The sequence below is a fragment of the Diospyros lotus genome, chromosome 11, assembly GCF_014633365.1.
Source record: "Diospyros lotus cultivar Yz01 chromosome 11, ASM1463336v1, whole genome shotgun sequence".
Taxonomy (NCBI): Eukaryota; Viridiplantae; Streptophyta; class Magnoliopsida; order Ericales; family Ebenaceae; genus Diospyros; species Diospyros lotus.
The window spans coordinates 23,827,145-23,844,301 of NC_068348.1; the positions used below are offsets into that span (position 1 = coordinate 23,827,145).

General features: G+C 33.6%; 2 protein-coding genes and 1 pseudogene across 2 annotated transcripts; 1 reads left to right on the forward strand and 2 right to left on the reverse strand.

Moving 5' to 3' along the window:
• Nucleotides 1-3,704: 3,704 nt before the first annotated feature.
• On the reverse strand, nt 3,705-9,373 carry LOC127813111 (DEAD-box ATP-dependent RNA helicase 35). The gene is made up of 3 exons (XM_052353876.1): nt 9,230-9,373; nt 5,743-6,711; nt 3,705-4,857 (listed from the first exon to the last, which is right to left on the reverse strand). Exons 2-3 carry the CDS (start codon nt 6,639-6,641, stop codon nt 3,993-3,995), a joined length of 1,764 nt encoding a protein of 587 aa, XP_052209836.1. The 5' UTR covers nt 6,642-6,711; nt 9,230-9,373; the 3' UTR covers nt 3,705-3,992.
• On the forward strand, nt 9,231-14,692 carry LOC127812783 (gamma-interferon-responsive lysosomal thiol protein-like; annotated as a pseudogene).
• Nucleotides 14,693-15,380: 688 nt separating this feature from the next.
• Nucleotides 15,381-16,569, reverse strand: LOC127812784 (kinetochore protein SPC24 homolog; the record flags this gene model as incomplete). The annotated part of the gene is made up of 5 exons (XM_052353313.1): nt 15,381-15,648; nt 15,745-15,874; nt 15,932-16,031; nt 16,264-16,389; nt 16,466-16,569. Coding segments are annotated over 5 exons (603 nt in total), but the record flags the coding sequence as incomplete, so codon positions are not given.
• Nucleotides 16,570-17,157: the final 588 nt, after the last annotated feature.

The window sequence follows — 17,157 nt, forward strand, 5'->3', positions numbered from 1 at the left end:
AAAACAAGAGTTGAAACATAGGATGCTACTGATGCTCCACCCTCTGGCTTGACCTTGCTTGGCTATGCTTGGGGTGGTTAGGCTCGATGGCTAATAAGAGTTGAAATGTAGGTTGTTACCCCTAATTATAACAAGATGTACAATTCCTAAGTGTTCTTCACCAACCAAGGGTTAGAGGTATTGATGACACCCAACATGCTTGTTTGCTTGGATCTGAAAGTATGCTTTACTACGAAATTTCTTAAAATTATGCACCTTTACGAGCATTTTGGCAATGCCATAGTTTCTTGCTTATAAATATATCTTATGCTTTAGTGTTTGAGAAAAGTGTGCCTCTCAATATTCTTAAACTGGGGAGCTAGGATTCTTTGAATGTATTGATCGCATGAAGATGTAAGCACGCTATTCGAGGTTCCATTAAAACATGCTCGGAGCTGCAAGCATCCAAGTTCTAATACCTTACTTCATATTTATGATCTTTATCTTCCTGTTACGTTGTTTATGTTTCCATGCGTACATGGAAAGCGAAACATGCATACATGCAAACATACATATGCCTTGCATAATCGACACAACTGATAAGTCTAGGATAATCTTGTTTCATTCATTTATGAAAAACATTTACAACAAGCATGAATGCATGAAATGAAAGACAAAAATACACCTCAAAACCCAAAAGAAGGTGCATCAAGAACCTAAATTACTAGTGGTGGAAAGGATACATAGAGATGCCTAGTAGCCATTGTTGGAACCATGACCTAGTTCCTTGGTTGACCATCCTCTAGAGCCTCTAGATCAGCGATGGAAATTGGCCCTAGCTCTTGAGTCATGCTTGATCCTGGAGCAAGTTTTTCCTTCTTTGAGATAATTTCCCTGTATTTTTGTGTACTCTTCCCTCTGACCTTCAATTAAAGGCAAAAGTGGGGAGTTATTGTTATAACATACATTCCACGAGATTTCTTCCAAAGGACCTTCGGGGGAGTTCCTCCGAAGAAGTCATTTCAACCCTAAGATTGCTTTCTCTCGAAAAAGTCTTCAAGGGCCTCATTCCCCAAGGACCTGAGCAGCCTTCCAAAGACCTTTTTGAGACTAGCTTCCCTGAAGGCCTATGTAGTCTTCCAAAGATCTTTTAGGGACTAGCTTCCCTGAAGACTTGGCCCACCAAGGTCCTCCTGAAGCCTAGCCCAGTGACAACTGGACACCTTCACTCAAAGGATCGTGCCACGTCTGTTCATGCATATGTGCCATGTGTCCCAGTCATTTAAGGAGTATAAATACCCTCCAACCCCTCATCTTCCTGGTCTATCTTACACATCTGAAGACCTCATTCTGACTCTTTCACGCATACTCTTCCGAAGACCTTCTGCTCTTCACGAAACACCACCCAACATCCATTTGCATGCTTCCACAACATGACCACGTTTGACTTAGGTATCAGAAGGCTCGTGTGAGAAATCTCTCTACGTGCTTTCTGACCGTTTACTATCTTGTAGGTTAGAAGACTCGAGCTTCCTTGAAGACCCCTTCGAAAGACCCTTCTGCACAGCTTCTCTTGAAAGTCCTTCCACGACCTCTTACATCTAAAGACCATTCTTCTTCAAGAGCCATCCTTCCATAGGACCCCGTTTGGATGACCCATTCTTGACATATCTTGTTTTTTCGCTTAGCCCTGCTGACTTTTTGCTAAGCTTCCTCAAAACAAACAAGTTTTAGTTGTTGCATTATGGTAACAACAAAAGCTTTAGTGTAATCTTAAATGTTCTCGTATGTTCTTGAGAATGTCTTAAGAATGTCCTCATAGGTTGCTTTGATATTTATAAGATTAATGAACCTTTATATAAGATATTCGTGATTTATCTATGTGCTCTTTCTATGCTTCATATTTGATGTGTAAGACTTTATTGTTTTGATGTGCTGAGATTTAAAACATTATTTCTAGATAGACTTTTTCTACTAATGTGCTTGTTTTACTTATATAGAGATTGTTCTAGAATTTCAAGAGATATTCTAAATACTCATAATACACTAGTATCATGTAGAGCTATTGGTATTTTAAGTGTCCAAAATATGTCGCAATGTTTTTTTCTTATGCGTTCTTTTCTTGTTAATATATTTTATTTACACACAAAAAAAGTCTTCTAATAAAATTCTAGAAATTATTATATCAATTCTGGTACAGTGGAAGAGCCACCACCGATTCAATTGCCCGTCGGGTTTCTATGAAGTTGTTAGCTAACTGTGTCACAAAATATGACTACCACACTACAACAAGAGTAAATATGCTCTCATTAAAATTTGAAATTTTGAAAAAAGCAAAACAAATTTTTGAGTACCAACAAAACTGGCCCTAACCCCAGCCCTCTCTTTACAGGTCTGTTATAATTCTAGGTAGTGGTGGTGGTGGTTTTGCTGAGGAATAAAATGACTTTAGGCGTGCAATCGAAACAAAAATGACGAGTTTCTATGAAGTAGGATAGTTTGTAAAACAATTTTTCCCTCCAAAACTTGCATTAATGACTAAAAGTAACAGTATTTAAATGCTTGTGTTTTCTAATAAATTAAAGATAGTAATTAAATTAAAAAATTAAGCATGAATATCGAATACTATTTATAATATTTATTTATAACTTAATTTTAAACTCAATTAATCTTCTCATAAATTAATTCCTCAATTAATTAAAAATAAGTATTGTTTTTATTAATATTATTAATTAAAAATATTTATAATATTATTTATAATTAATTCTTCAATTAATCCTTCAATCAATCAAAAATAAATATTATTTCTGAAAAATATGAATAGACAACTTAAATTATTAATTAAATTATAAAAAATTATTCATTTGTATAAAATAAAAATAATTTACATTTAATACTTATTATTCCAAAGTAATTGGAGATCTCCTATAAAGTACTTTGGAACTTTTCATTATCAATTAAATAAATATTATTAATAAAAAATTTGAATAGACAATTTAAATTATTAATTAAATCATGTATAGATATATAATTTTTTAATGAATTAAAAAAATATTTTTTATAAATATTATTAATCAAAAATATTTATAATATTATTTTTGATTAATTTCTCAATTATTAAAAAATAAATATTAATGTATGAGTTTTTCAATATTAATTAAGATTTAACATATCACATTTACAAGACTATATAATAAAATTAATACATAGTAAAAGAAAAATAAATCAAAATTCATATTTTCAAAATTTTGTTGTTACTACAAAAATTAAATTTCAAGATCAAATATTAAAAATTTCAAGTAAATTTTTAATTAACATTAAAAAATCCATATTTCCTCACATTTAAAATTTTTAATTTATATTTATAATTATAATTTATAAATAAATATATAATATAATAAATAATTTTATTTTAATAATTAATCAATCACCGTCTTTAATTTAATGCAAGACCAATACATGAATTTTTTAATACTAATTAAAGTTTAAGATATTACATTTTCAAAACTAATATATAAATTTTTTAATATTAATTAAAATTTAATTTTTAAATTTATTATGATTACACCTAATCATAATAAACAGGTGTAATCATAATAAACAAATTTATGAGTACCAACAAAACTGGCTCTGGCCCCAGCCCTCCCTTTGCAGGTCTGTTATAATTCTAGATAGTGGTGGTGGTGGTTTTGCTGAGGAATAAAATGACTTCAGGCGCGCAATCGGAACAAATATGACGGCTCCCCATTCAGCCCTTGAACTCAACTCAAATGCATCGTCCCCTAGTCTTTGGCAATGAAAACAAAACATCCATCTTTCTCCTTTGTTGACTTGTACGAGGTTGGATTAAAACATAAACTACATATATACATATAAATATATGAGAGAGAGAGAGAGAGAGAGAGAGAGAGAGAGAGAGAACTACATATATATACATATAAATATATGAGAGAGAGAGAGCGGCAATGGTCTGGTCTGGCTTGGCTTTGGAAGCACTAACATACGCACATGCATCACATCTCTCCCCTATAGCCTCCTGATCCGAAATAATCCCTCCTAGAGCTGGCAATTGCCTGGCTCTTCTGATGTTCTAATTTGGGGCAATCACGAATACGATGACCAAGACCGCCACAGTAGGCACAGCCTTTAACCCCGCTCGCGTTGGTGATTGCATCAACGTCTTCCATGGGATCATTCAGCTCTGCCAGTACTGGTGGTATTCTCTGCTTTGCTTCTTGCAACAAGTGCTTCAAGTCAAGCAGAGTCGTCTCACTCTGATTCTTGTTGATGAATGTCGTAGCGATTCCAGTCTTCCCGCATCTTCCTGTTCGTCCAATCCTATGCACATAATTCTCTATTTCAGCAGGCATGTCATAGTTAATGACATGCTGAATCTCCGGAAAATCCAACCCCTTCGAGGCGACATCTGTTGCCACCAATACGTCTTTCTTGCCTGCTTTAAACGATGAAATGGCGTACTCTCTCTCCTCTTGATCCTTCCCTCCGTGAATGGCAACTGCTTCGACTCCTTTCAAGAGAAGATATTCATGGATATCATCAACATCCGCTTTATTCTCACAGAAAATTAAAACGGGAGGAGGGGTCTTCTGCAAGCACTCGAGAAGATACACGATCTTTGCTTCTTGTTTCACGTACTCCACCTCTTGGATCACATCAAGATTTGCTGCTCCAGCCCTCCCCACATTAACAGTAACAGGTTTAACCAAAGCACTTCTAGCAAAGTTCTGAATCTTTGTCGGCATGGTTGCAGAAAACAGAAGGGTCTGCCTTTGAGCTTTGAAGTGATCAAACACCTCTCTTATGTCATCCTCAAATCCCAGATCCACCAATCTATCTGCTTCGTCTAAAGTTAAATACCTGTAAAAACAAGCAACATGTAAAGACCATACATAGCACAAAAGCTCAGCACTATTGTGATTCCATTACAATCCTTGGCAATCAATAGTAAACAAGCAACAGAGAATTCATCCAACTTTCACACTGCTTTCCTGCCAGTTAAAGAAAAAGGCACCACAGAAAACATAAATATATCATAACAGAATCACATTACCAACCATGCCTAGACGGTGTGTGAAACAAGACTTTGAAATAATCCAATAACTTGCTTGAATTAAATCCGAGAGTAGCAGAAATATATATATACAAACTACTGCTATATCACTTTCCTAAAAAGTAGGAAAGGATTGGGTACTATACTCCTAAAAAATAGGGATAACTATCTCCTAAAACTTAGGAGATAAAAAAGATGTAAAATACAAAAGATCACAACAGTTATCTACTACTAACAAACATAAATTTAAATAATCTGAAGATAATCTTGAGTTCCAGCGTGTATTATCATGCTTCTAGAGTCCTTCTCCACTTATACTTCTAACAGAAAACTGATCTCATCCAACAGTGTGCATTCAGCTAATAGCAAAGACAAATAATCCCTATCCATAGCAAGCAACTAATATATCATGAGAAGAAAAGCATCAGCCATAACACATTAAAACAAACTTGTAAAAGTCAATTACTATCTTTCTACCACATTCTTATAGACCAAAACTGTGTGCAACATCTCAGAAACTAAGTGCATTTAAAGTTTATCATGAAAAGTAACAAAGCTTCTACATTATTGTAATAATAAGCTACAATTTCAAAGCAGGTTACTGCATGAACCACATAAACTATAGTTGGATAAGGAAAAACATAATAACCCATAACATGATATTCAGCAAAACTAGATTAGAAAGTACTTACCTACAATTGTCAAGGCTCATCTTCTTCTTTGCGAGCATGTCCTTCAACCTCCCAGGGGTGGCAACAACGATATGCACACCCTTCTTCACAACCTCCAATTGCGTCCGCATATCAACACCACCAATGCAGAGCAATGGCCTCAGTTCTGGAAAGCCATACTCCCTCATTGGAACCAAAAATTGCTCCACAACCTCATAAGTTTGCCTAGCAAGCTCCCTAGATGGACAAATTATCAATCCAAATGGCCCTTCGCCAGGAACAACAGGCATCATCAACTCTTCTTGCAGTGCCACCATGATCAACGGCAGAACAAAAACTAATGTTTTGCCAGAACCCGTAAAAGCAATCCCTATCATATCTCTACCTGACAAGACAACAGGAAGCCCTTGCACTTGAATAGGTGTTGGTTGTACAATTCCTTTAGCTTTCAACATGTTCAGAATTGGCTCTGGAAACAGCATTTCCTTGAAATTTTTAATTGGTGGGGGGATATCTTCACCATCAACAATAATATGCCACTGCTTCCGAATGGCATCACATTCTTTTCTTGGCATCCTTCTAATTCGTAGAGGTGGTTTCCATCCTGTCAACAGGGGCTCCTTATAAGTTATTCCTTTTGCAAGCTCACGAACAGACATCAATGTCTTCCTATCTGACAGGTGTTCGATCATTTCCTTCTCTTGCTGCACCATTTGTTCTGTGGGACTAATCTCCGGCTGGTCACGCTTAAGCTGAGAGGCCTTCACAAGCAAACTTGGTTTAGCTTCAGCAAGTTTTAACCTCTCAGTTTCATCTTCAAATGCTGAAGATTTCCCCTTGCGCTGGAGTATCTTCTGTGCTTCCATTGCTCTACGCTTGGCCACTGGAATGTATTCCACATAGTCATCATCTCCCTCCATCTCTTGCAATTGATGAATGACTTCAATGTGATCAACAACTTGGATTTTGAAGTCAGTTAGACAGCAGTCCCTATGCAACATAGACAAATCAGTTGGCAGATTAAAAAAAGCACAAATCAAACCAAATGCTTAGCAGGAGATATAATTTTTAGCAGAATATATCAGTATTATTCAGTATTTAGTTATAATTGGAATTGGAATATGAAAAGTTTCCTTTTCCTATTAGGATTCTATTAAAATTACAGCAGTAAACAAAATACCAATTCCAATTAGTATTCAGTTATAATTGGAATTGAAATCTGAAAAGTTTCTTTTTCCTATTAACATTCTATTAAGAATTACAGCAACAACAACAACAACAACAATATATCCAGCCTTTATCCCACTATGTGGAGTTGGCTACATGAATTCTAAACTTCCATGTGTTTCTATCTTTTGTCATATCTTTATTGAGATCCATACACTTCATATCAAACTTTAATGTCTCCCTCAAAGTCTTCTTAGGTCTGCCTTTACCTCTTTTTTTAATTAATTGTTCCATTTCATCAACTCTCCTCACAAGAGCGTCTCTTGGTCTCCTTCTCACATGACCAAACCATCTTAGTCTAGTCTCTTTCATCTTCTCCTCTATTGGCACTACTCTTATCTTATTACGAATAACTTCATTTCTAATTTTATCTTTTCTTGTATGGCCGCACATCCATCTTAACATCCTCATCTCCGCTACACTCATCTTTTGCTCATGTTGGTATTTGACTGCCCAACATTCTGAGCCGTACAACAAAACTGGTCTTATAGCTGTCCTATAGAATTTTCCTTTCAATTTTAATGGGATTTTACCATCACATAACACCCCTGATGCATTTCTCTATTTTAGCCAATCTGCCTTAATTCTATGTGTGACATCCTTGTGAATTTCTCCATCTTTTTGAATCACTGATCCCAAATATCGAAAATGGTCTTTTCTTTGTAAAATTTGGTCTTCCAATTTTATTATAACATCCTCCACTCTTGCATTCTTACTAAATTTACATTCCATATATTCTGTTTTCTTTCTGCTTAATTTAACTCCCTTAGATTCTAAATTGTTTCTCCATAACTCAAGCTTAGTGTTCACTCCTTTTGTTTCATCCACCAACACTATATCGTCTACAAATAGCATACACCATGGCACCTATATCTGAATATCTTTAGTGAGTTCATCCATTACTAAAGCAAATAAGTATTGACTTAGTGCAGAACCTTGATGCAATCCTATTGTAATTTTAAACGGTTTAGTATACCCTCAGCATGTTCTGACCCTTGTCTCTGCACCATGATACATGTTCTTAAGGGCTTGTATATAGACTATTCGGACTCCTTTCTTCTCTAAAACCCTTCATAATACTTCTCTAGGGATCCTATCATAGGCTTTTTCTAAATCTATAAACACCATATGTAGGTCCTTCTGATGATCCTGATACCTTTCCATTAGGCGCCTCAATAGGTATATAGCTTTCATTGTTGACCTACCGAGCATGAAACCAAACTGATTTTTTAAAACCTCTATTTCTTTTCTGAGCCTCTGCTCTATTACTCTCTCCCAGAGTTTCATGTTATGGCTCATTAACTTAATTCCTCTGTAATTTTCACAGTTTTGAACATCTCATTTGTTCTTATATATAGGGACCAAAGTACTCTTCCTCCACTCATCTGGCATCTTTTTTAATTTAAGAATCGCGTAAAATAATTTCGTTAGCCAGGAGATACCCTCTTCTCCCATGCATTTCCATGCTTCTATTGGTATATTATCTGATCCCACCGCCTTATGATTTTTCATCTTTTTTAATGCTTGCCTTATTTTATTTGGACTTATGCGTCGATAAAATATATAGCTCACATTCCCTTCGGAGTTACTAAGATGTCCCAACCTAACTCTTGTGTCGCCATCATCATTGAATAATTTTATGAAATACTCCTTCCATCTCTCCTTAATCGCTCACTTTTCAGTCCCACCAGACTTATTTCATCAGCACAGAATTTCTACATTTTCCAATATCAATTCAAGTATATGTGGCACCTCTTCTAGAGCTCCGATATATGGAAGTAAACAAGACATCTATTTATTGCAAGTCAACTAACATAGCTAATGTACAACACACACACATAACTTTGCTACCCATTGTGCTTGTTTCAGAATGATGCTACATGGCTTCCTTAGCCATACATCTACATAATATCCCTCAACATTCATAAATCTCTGTTGAATATGGTCCTTTGTTTCTGTAAAAAATTATTTAACGTGAACAGGTGATACATGCCCCCCTTCCCAACCACGGCGACCAAGAAAGAATTTTTAACGCATGCAATCATACAACAGATCACGACCATTGTGCAAAGCATAAACCAAACTGAGACCGAATCGGACGGCTACAGATAAAACAATCAGTCCCAATCACATAAATCCCTACAAAACATATATAATAAGAATCAAAGCAATCTAGCAAAACCTACTCAATGAAACTTTCATCGAACAAAACATTAATCAACGCCGCCATAGATTTTATGTAAACGCATCGATGATAGAGAGGAGGGAGAGATTTGCAGACCATGTCGGATTCGTCGGCTTCACAGACTCCGACTCCGCCTTCTCCGTCTGCTGCTTCTGTGAGTGAACAAGAAGAGAGGCGCAAAGCCCTATTATGCTTGAGGGGTACGGGTAGGGTTTGGAATTTCAGTCATCGGATGGGCTTGCGTCGTAACGTGAAGCCCAATTGAAGTCCTCCCCAATGTTTTAACTAAAGATGTAATTTACTCGATTTTTTTTTGGGGGGGGGGGGGGGAATTTAGATTATTTTAAAAAAATTCTATTTACAATCATATTTTTTTTTCTCTATAATTAATAAAATATTATATTTTACTATTTACAACCACATTTATTACTGTCTACAACCATTTATATTCCAAACATACCCTTCAAATATCATCCCTCAAAAAAGACACCCCACGTGTATCGAATTCTAATCTTCTTCTTCTTCCTCAGATCATTAGAATTATTTGTTATATTATTATAATTATAACTTTTGAACGTGTATTAAGTTATTTATAATAATATTTTATTTTAATATTTGTTATTATATTTTATTTAATTTAACTTTATTTAATTTATGATAAAATATCATAAATTTTAAAAAAATAAAAATAAACATAATTTTATTACGATTTGCATTTAACTAAAAAAAAAATTAAAGCAACATTAATTCAAAAAAAATATCATATTAATTCAAAAATTCATAATAATTTATATACATTTGAAATAATTTATATACAAAATCATTATATATATAGTTATAATATATATATATATAATAATATACATATAATATATAATAATATATAATAGCATCCATTCTCCCGAACCCATGAGTTCGGGAGAATGGATAGTATATGATATATAGTATTATATAATTAAAATCAAGAGAAGACAATTCTTCCGAATCCTGAGGTTTGAGATTCCCCAAACACCTAGAAGACTAGGGTTAGGGCGATTAGGAGTTCCCCGAACTTCGGGGTTGGGGGAACCCCAAATTGCCCGAACTCTGGGATTTTGAGAGTCCCCCATTCCCCAAACTCTGAGGTTCGGGGCGTCCCCGAATCCCGGGTTCGTTTCAAGGCACTGAAAGAGTATTTTTTATTTTTTAATTAATTTTATTTTTTTAATTCATCTGTCGTGTATGTATATATAAATTATTTGATTTGACTAATAATAGATGTTGTAAATTGTGTTATTTTTTGCCAAAACAGGAATACTAGTTATCTTCTTCGTCAAACTCTGCATAAACATTTGAGGATAATAATTTTTCATCGCTGATAGTAATTGGTAATTGGCTATGGCAAGGAGAACTAGGCTGAGCAATATTTGGTGTTGAATAATAGTGGCTGCGTAATACTTGATGTTAAATAACAATGGTTGTGCGATATTCAATTCTAGGTGAGTAAAGTGGTTGTGGCGATGATGGTCAAGAAAGTGAAGCACATGCTTGAAAAGTAATGATGGATGGTTGAGCGTCAAATATTTAAATAAAAGGTAAATATAAATTTTTATATCAGGGTATTTTAGAAATATTAAAAGTGAATTGCAGAGAGAAAAAATATGATTGTAAATAGAATTTTTCATTATTTTAACTTAAATTTAATTCAAGGTTCTTATTTTATATTTTTTGTGGCTCAAATTTGGTATCTTATGATGTTTGTAAGATAAATAACATCATTTTAATAAGTTTATTAAACACATTTTTTTTTGTAGATTATAGTTTATTAAGAATATTAAACTTTAAATTATAAGAGAAGTAAAATATTTAAGAAAGAGTAAGTCACTTAGACTTCAAATTCTGAATTTCAAATGTCATGTGATATGATGCACGAAAATATTTCAGATGAGTTATTTTGATATTTTTAAAATGTTTTTATTTTCAAAATACCAAAAAGTCAAAAATAAATTTTTGAGCTATTTAAACAATTTTAAAAATGTTTCAGAGTTATTTTATAATATTAAAAAAATATCATAAATGCATTTCCATCTAAAAGAAAAAAAAATTGAGAAAAAATTATGTGTCAACCAAGTTAGAGACATAATGTTTTTTGTTTTTAATTCAAAATTTTTAAATTTATTATTTATTTTTAAAAATGAGTAAATTTTTAAATTTATTATTTATATTAAGTTTGATTATGTTTTTTTTTCTAAATTTATTATTTATTTTTAATTAATAAGTCTTTATTGATGAACCATAGAACTTATATTTATATTTGTTTGAATGTATTATGAAATTTATGTTTATTTTTTGATTGAATAATTATTTTTTTTATTTTTTATATTAAAATTTATATTTACAAAAAAATTCTATAATTTTTTATTTACTCGTTTCCCTCATATTTTGAATTTTTTTTAAATGTCATTTTCTCAATTTCATTTCGTATTATATCATTTTTTTTATTTTCGTTTTTGTACAATTTAACTTAATTAAATCGACCAAAATTCATTAATCAATTAACTGAATTGATATGCAAAATCGAACTAAACCAACCAATTAACCCAAAAAATTGAATTAAGCAATAACCGAAAACACCAAACCCAAATCGTATAAATCAAATCGAATCGATTAAATCGAATAAATGCAAAAAAATAGAAGAAAATCGAAGTAACTGATAAAAAATATACAAAATCAAAGAAAACAAAGCCGTTTTATAAATATCAAAATAACATCATTTTAAAATTTGGTTGATTCGGTTAATTTGGTTCTTTTAACCAAAACACTAAACCGAAAATCGAACTTAAAAAAAAAAAAACTAATCAAATCGAATAAATGTAAAAACAAAATTGAACCGAATCATCATTCGATTCAATCAATTCGGATAAATCGAACTTTTACTCTCTATTGAACACGTGATCTCATATTTTTGTTTTTTTTTTTTTTTTTTCTCTTTTCTAAATATTAAGGAGGCTAATCATTAATTCTCCAGGGCTGTCCATCAAATAAAATGTATTAATTTTCACCAGGCAATGGCCCCACTCAGTTCTTTTTTTGCTTTTAATTTCAGAAATGAAATAGATTGATAATAATAATAGTAATAGTAACAACAACAGGAGCAGAGCAGCAGCAGCAGCAGCAGCAGCAACAACAACAATAATAATAATAATAATAATAATAATAATAATAATATATTATTATTGTTATTATTATGTTGTCAACCAGTGGCAGCAAAAGAATCGTTGCAGACAGAACTGAAGAAAAGCATAAGGAGCGTAACTACCAACCAACCAGACTAATCCAACTTTCTCCCTTTATCCAAGCTTAGAATTGTTTATGAACAGGAGAATACACAATAAACGATAAAGAAATTAAAAAGGAATGCAAGAGATGAGGCCCTCACCATTATCATGTTCATGTACGAAAAGGTTAATCTTTATGTGTTCTTGTTAAGTGACCATGTTTACTGTGAATTAATTTCATTCTTCCAAGCTTAACCCATCAAATCTTTAACTAAAATAAAGAAGATGATATATATATATATATATTATATATACAGAAGAGGAGGAGTTGAGGTGCATACTGAGAGATGAAGCTCTCTGCCCATACTGTGCGAACTTCATGGTAAATAGCTTGGCCAAGATCTTTGAGAATGGACTCATCTCCATTATCAATCTCAGGCTGGTCCCATGGGGTAACACTTTCCTCAAAGATAACAATACCTGGGTTTGCCAGGTCTGTCTCTCTTTCCCTCATCCTCTTCATCTTCTTCATCTTTTACCCTTCTGACTGTTCAGTAGGTAAACTAACTGGTTCACACACAATGGTGAATAGTCCACAAATGACGTGCATTTGACTAAATACACGAAAATCTAGTTGTGGCAAAAGAGACTAATATAGCCTTATCTAGTTGAAGATATCTTTAGATTTATGGCAAATTTTGTGTATAATTTGAAGCGAATGCAACGTGCAGCATGTCCCGGATGAGTGTGTGCTAAATACAGTGGAAGCCTGAGCCATTAAAGTCTGGCCTGACCTGGTAAAAACAGATGCTTGGTTGGATCTAATTGAAGCTTGTTCTTACAAATATGTAGCTCAGCTATGAAGATGGCAGAACTGGGTTTTGCTTGATGTTAATTTCCCATTTTAGTTCTTGTCCAGGGGGCTCATTTCAGCTTCAGATTCGTCAAATGCGAGGAGCGATTGCATCTGCAGAACAAGCACAGTGAGTGGGAGTCTTGTTTTAGATCAGAAGGGTTGAATTCAAAGCCTCTTGTTGATTGCTACAACAGTGGACTTGGTTTTCAGGTAAGTTTCTATGCTTTATAGTTAGAAATGTTATTTGAGCACTAATACAGAAGAACATAGCACATGATACAAAATATCAATACAAAGTAACCTTGTTTTTTACGTGATTTTATTAATTGTCATGTCTCTCACCAAATTCAATCCGACTCTGTAGCTTGAACGAAGTTATGCCGATGAAACTGCTGGCCTGACTCCACCTCATAGATTCGTGCCATGGGTGATTGTTAATAATCAACCACTTTAAGATGTTAGTCCCCTCTCTCTCTCTTTATCTCACTAAATGTTTGACCTACAACCCACTGATAGTGATTTTTGATTGATTTTAATAGTCTTAATTGATTTTTGACTATTTAAATTTGTTATTATTTTAGTTACATCTCTATACTTGTATTTTTTAGTTAATTTAATTTTTATATTTTGACTTTCTTTTTATGTGACAATCTAAATTTTTCGTTATTTAATTCAATTACGATCATGTACCTATTTTTTGTATCAATTTAATCAATGTACTTTGATATGTATAAAAAAAATAAAATAAGATGAGTCAATTTAATATTTTAACATTTTTTTTACATGTTAATGTACAGGGTTAAATTGATTCGAAAAAAAAAAATAAGGATATAATCAAAACAACGAAAAGCTCAAGTTGTCATACAAAAAAAAGTCAAAATACAGATATTAAATTGACGTGAAAATATAGATATAAGTGTATAATCAAAATAACGAAAAGTTCAAATAATTATATAAAAATATAAGGACAAAAATATAGATTTAACCATTGATAATTTGATGAGTTCTTACTAAAAGTGTTATTTAAAAGTAATTATTGAGTGTTGATTCCATCTCAGGATAAAAAGTGTTATTTACCCTGAGATGCAGGCACAGCCTCCCCCTCTCTTAACACCATATTCACTTTCTGTACGCAGGACTACCAAAATTTTCTGTCCTATGTCTGCAGAGCTTACAAGGCCCCCGGGTACCTGAAGTTTGCAGCTCACATCAAGATATGATCAACTCAGCTCACAAAGAGAACTCTATTGGTCAAGGCTGCTGTGCAAGTGAGGCTAAAAGACAGCAATCTAAGCCACCAACGCAGAAGGAATCTGAATCGCCAACAGCTTCATAAACAAACAAGATGAAGATTGAAACATTTTGCAGAATTTAGAGCACCTGCTGTTGTGCAGTAATTGCCAGGCTGATATTTGATCTGTAGAACCCAAGTTGTGCAATGTAGAATCTGTAAGGAAATGGGATGAAATTTATTACTTTGTTACCTCCTAATATTAAATGTTACCAGCTTCGGATTGAAAAAAAAACTATTCAATGTTATCAAAAGCGTGGCTAAGAAATCATGTCCTCCAGTTTAATTGACAACTCAATGCAAATGCTGGTAATGAATGAATAATTTTTGCAGCTTTGTAAATACAACAACAGTACCTGTTCTTACGGCTAAAGACAGATGACTCTCCCAAGTCCTAGTAGGTGAACTCAGGCATGTGATCATTAAATTGGTTTCTGACTTTTGATTCTTGTCATTAAGGAAAGGCCAGAAAGGACTCTAATTCAATCATTAAAGGTGGATAATAGATTGAAGACTGTTGGGCCATTCTGCCTGGCTAGCTGTAACTCCTACAGATTTACAACCCTAACATGTAAAAACTGAGTCTTAGGATGACTAATGTGAGAACACCATGCAGAAAGAATCTCTGAACAGCTGATTTCATATCATAATCGAATGTTTGATAAAAGTTACTGATGGAAGTAAAGTAATGGGAGATTGTTATCTAGTATTCCCAAAATTAAGAAAGATCAATGTGTTCTTTGACATGACAAGAAGAGACTAAAACGAGAAATAGCAAACAAGTTGTATGAGCATCTACGGACAATGAAATCACCCTTTTGGTCCAACTAAGTCACCCTTCAATCGCCAGAAAATTGCTCAATCAAAAATATGGAATCATACGGAATGGGGAATCAAAATGGAAAAACACTTCCTTCCAGAGTATACAAGAAATACTAGGATAAATACACACTTCTGAGCTGCATTATTCATGCCTTGGAAAGGGAAAAATTTTGAAATTTCTGTTTCAGGCTTATCATCTTCCAAATGCTGTTACATGTATCAAAGGCAGTTGCATCCTCCGGGTTGAACTCAAATTTCTCAACCACCTTTTTATCTCTTTCCACAGTATCTGGAATTGACATCGGTTAAGGAGATAATAATGCTGCAAGATACAAAACTATCGTCTATGATATATAAAAATGGCAGCAAAGAAAGTAAAGGATACGGCCTGATATTTTGGAATGGTCATCCAAGTTTGGAATTATCTTTGTGACAGAAGCATACATTGAGAGGTTCATGATACAAGACATGAGAAAATTGCTTATTTCCTGAATGCGGGGATGAAAAATAATTGTCTATATATCAAGAATATACCAAAGAAAATGAAAAGAGAAGTATTTGAGTAAATATACTTTCAAGCTGTTCCAACCATCTAAACCAAAACTACTCTTTAAGATGTATTTAATTGAATATATGTACCCAATGCAAACAGAAAGTATGGACACCAAGTTACTGCAAAGAACCCCAAAAACAAAAGAAAACAAAACCAGACAAACACCTGAAGAAAACTAGCAGAGAAACTTTGAAACACTGAAATTGAACCCTCCTATGCTATTTTTAAAACTCTGAGCATTATGACATATAAATTATATAAACACTAGATTCTAAGACATGACAAAGATACTAGAATAACCAACACAAAAGAGTCCAAAAATTCTTGGAACAAGTTTGCTTCCGAGCTGACTGTGCCCTCAGCTCATCTTGCTCAAGCTTTTTCAGAGTTTGCCTTTCTTCTTCAACAGAAACCCTTTGGCGTTCTAGGACACTAATTTCGTTTATAATTTCTGTGTTGATGATATTCAGGAAGATACTAACCAATCACTAAGAATGATAGAAGACCAACAATCAAAATAATACAACTGGGATGGCCGAATACTTATCTAAGCTCCTCCCTGAGCAAACGTTCTCTTTGAAGTTCCTCTTCCAACTCATCTTGAAGCACATCCATTTCTGCATCTGCAGCAATTTCAGATTTTGCCTCCTCTGCCTTTTTTTTTATTTATTAATAACCCAGTTCCAATCTTCAACCCGACTAATCTTGGGGAGGACGGTCTTCTCTCCTGGTTCACCTTTCGAGTAAATTCAGATACAATCCCAATCTATACACACTTGAAGTGGACTTTCAAAAAATGGTTGCCCTCTCTGTGGACTCTCCTTTACGTTGTGCAGACAAGACCCCCAAAAGAACGACAGTGCACAATATAACCCTCCCTCCACAAGGATTTGAAACTCCGATGCTCCAATATATCCTCCTCTGCCTTTTTCTTGCTCAAATCTATCTTTGTTTTTGGTAATCTGATGCATGTAAAAACTAGTCAGTGAAGTGATGTAAGAAGAAGATCTATACTAACAACAAACATAATATTTGCCAAGGAAATTGAGGTTGTGCCTTTCTGAATCATTTTTCTAGCCGCTACACTAAAAAGTTAAAAAGTAGGATATAAATTTCCATCATCACATAGGACATATACATTTGCAAAAACGAACAATAGAGCATTTAATTTTATGTAACACTCCCAGTCCCTTTTTTCTGTTGTTGAGTAAGATAACCGGTCCATTTTTCCATGTATGAATGATT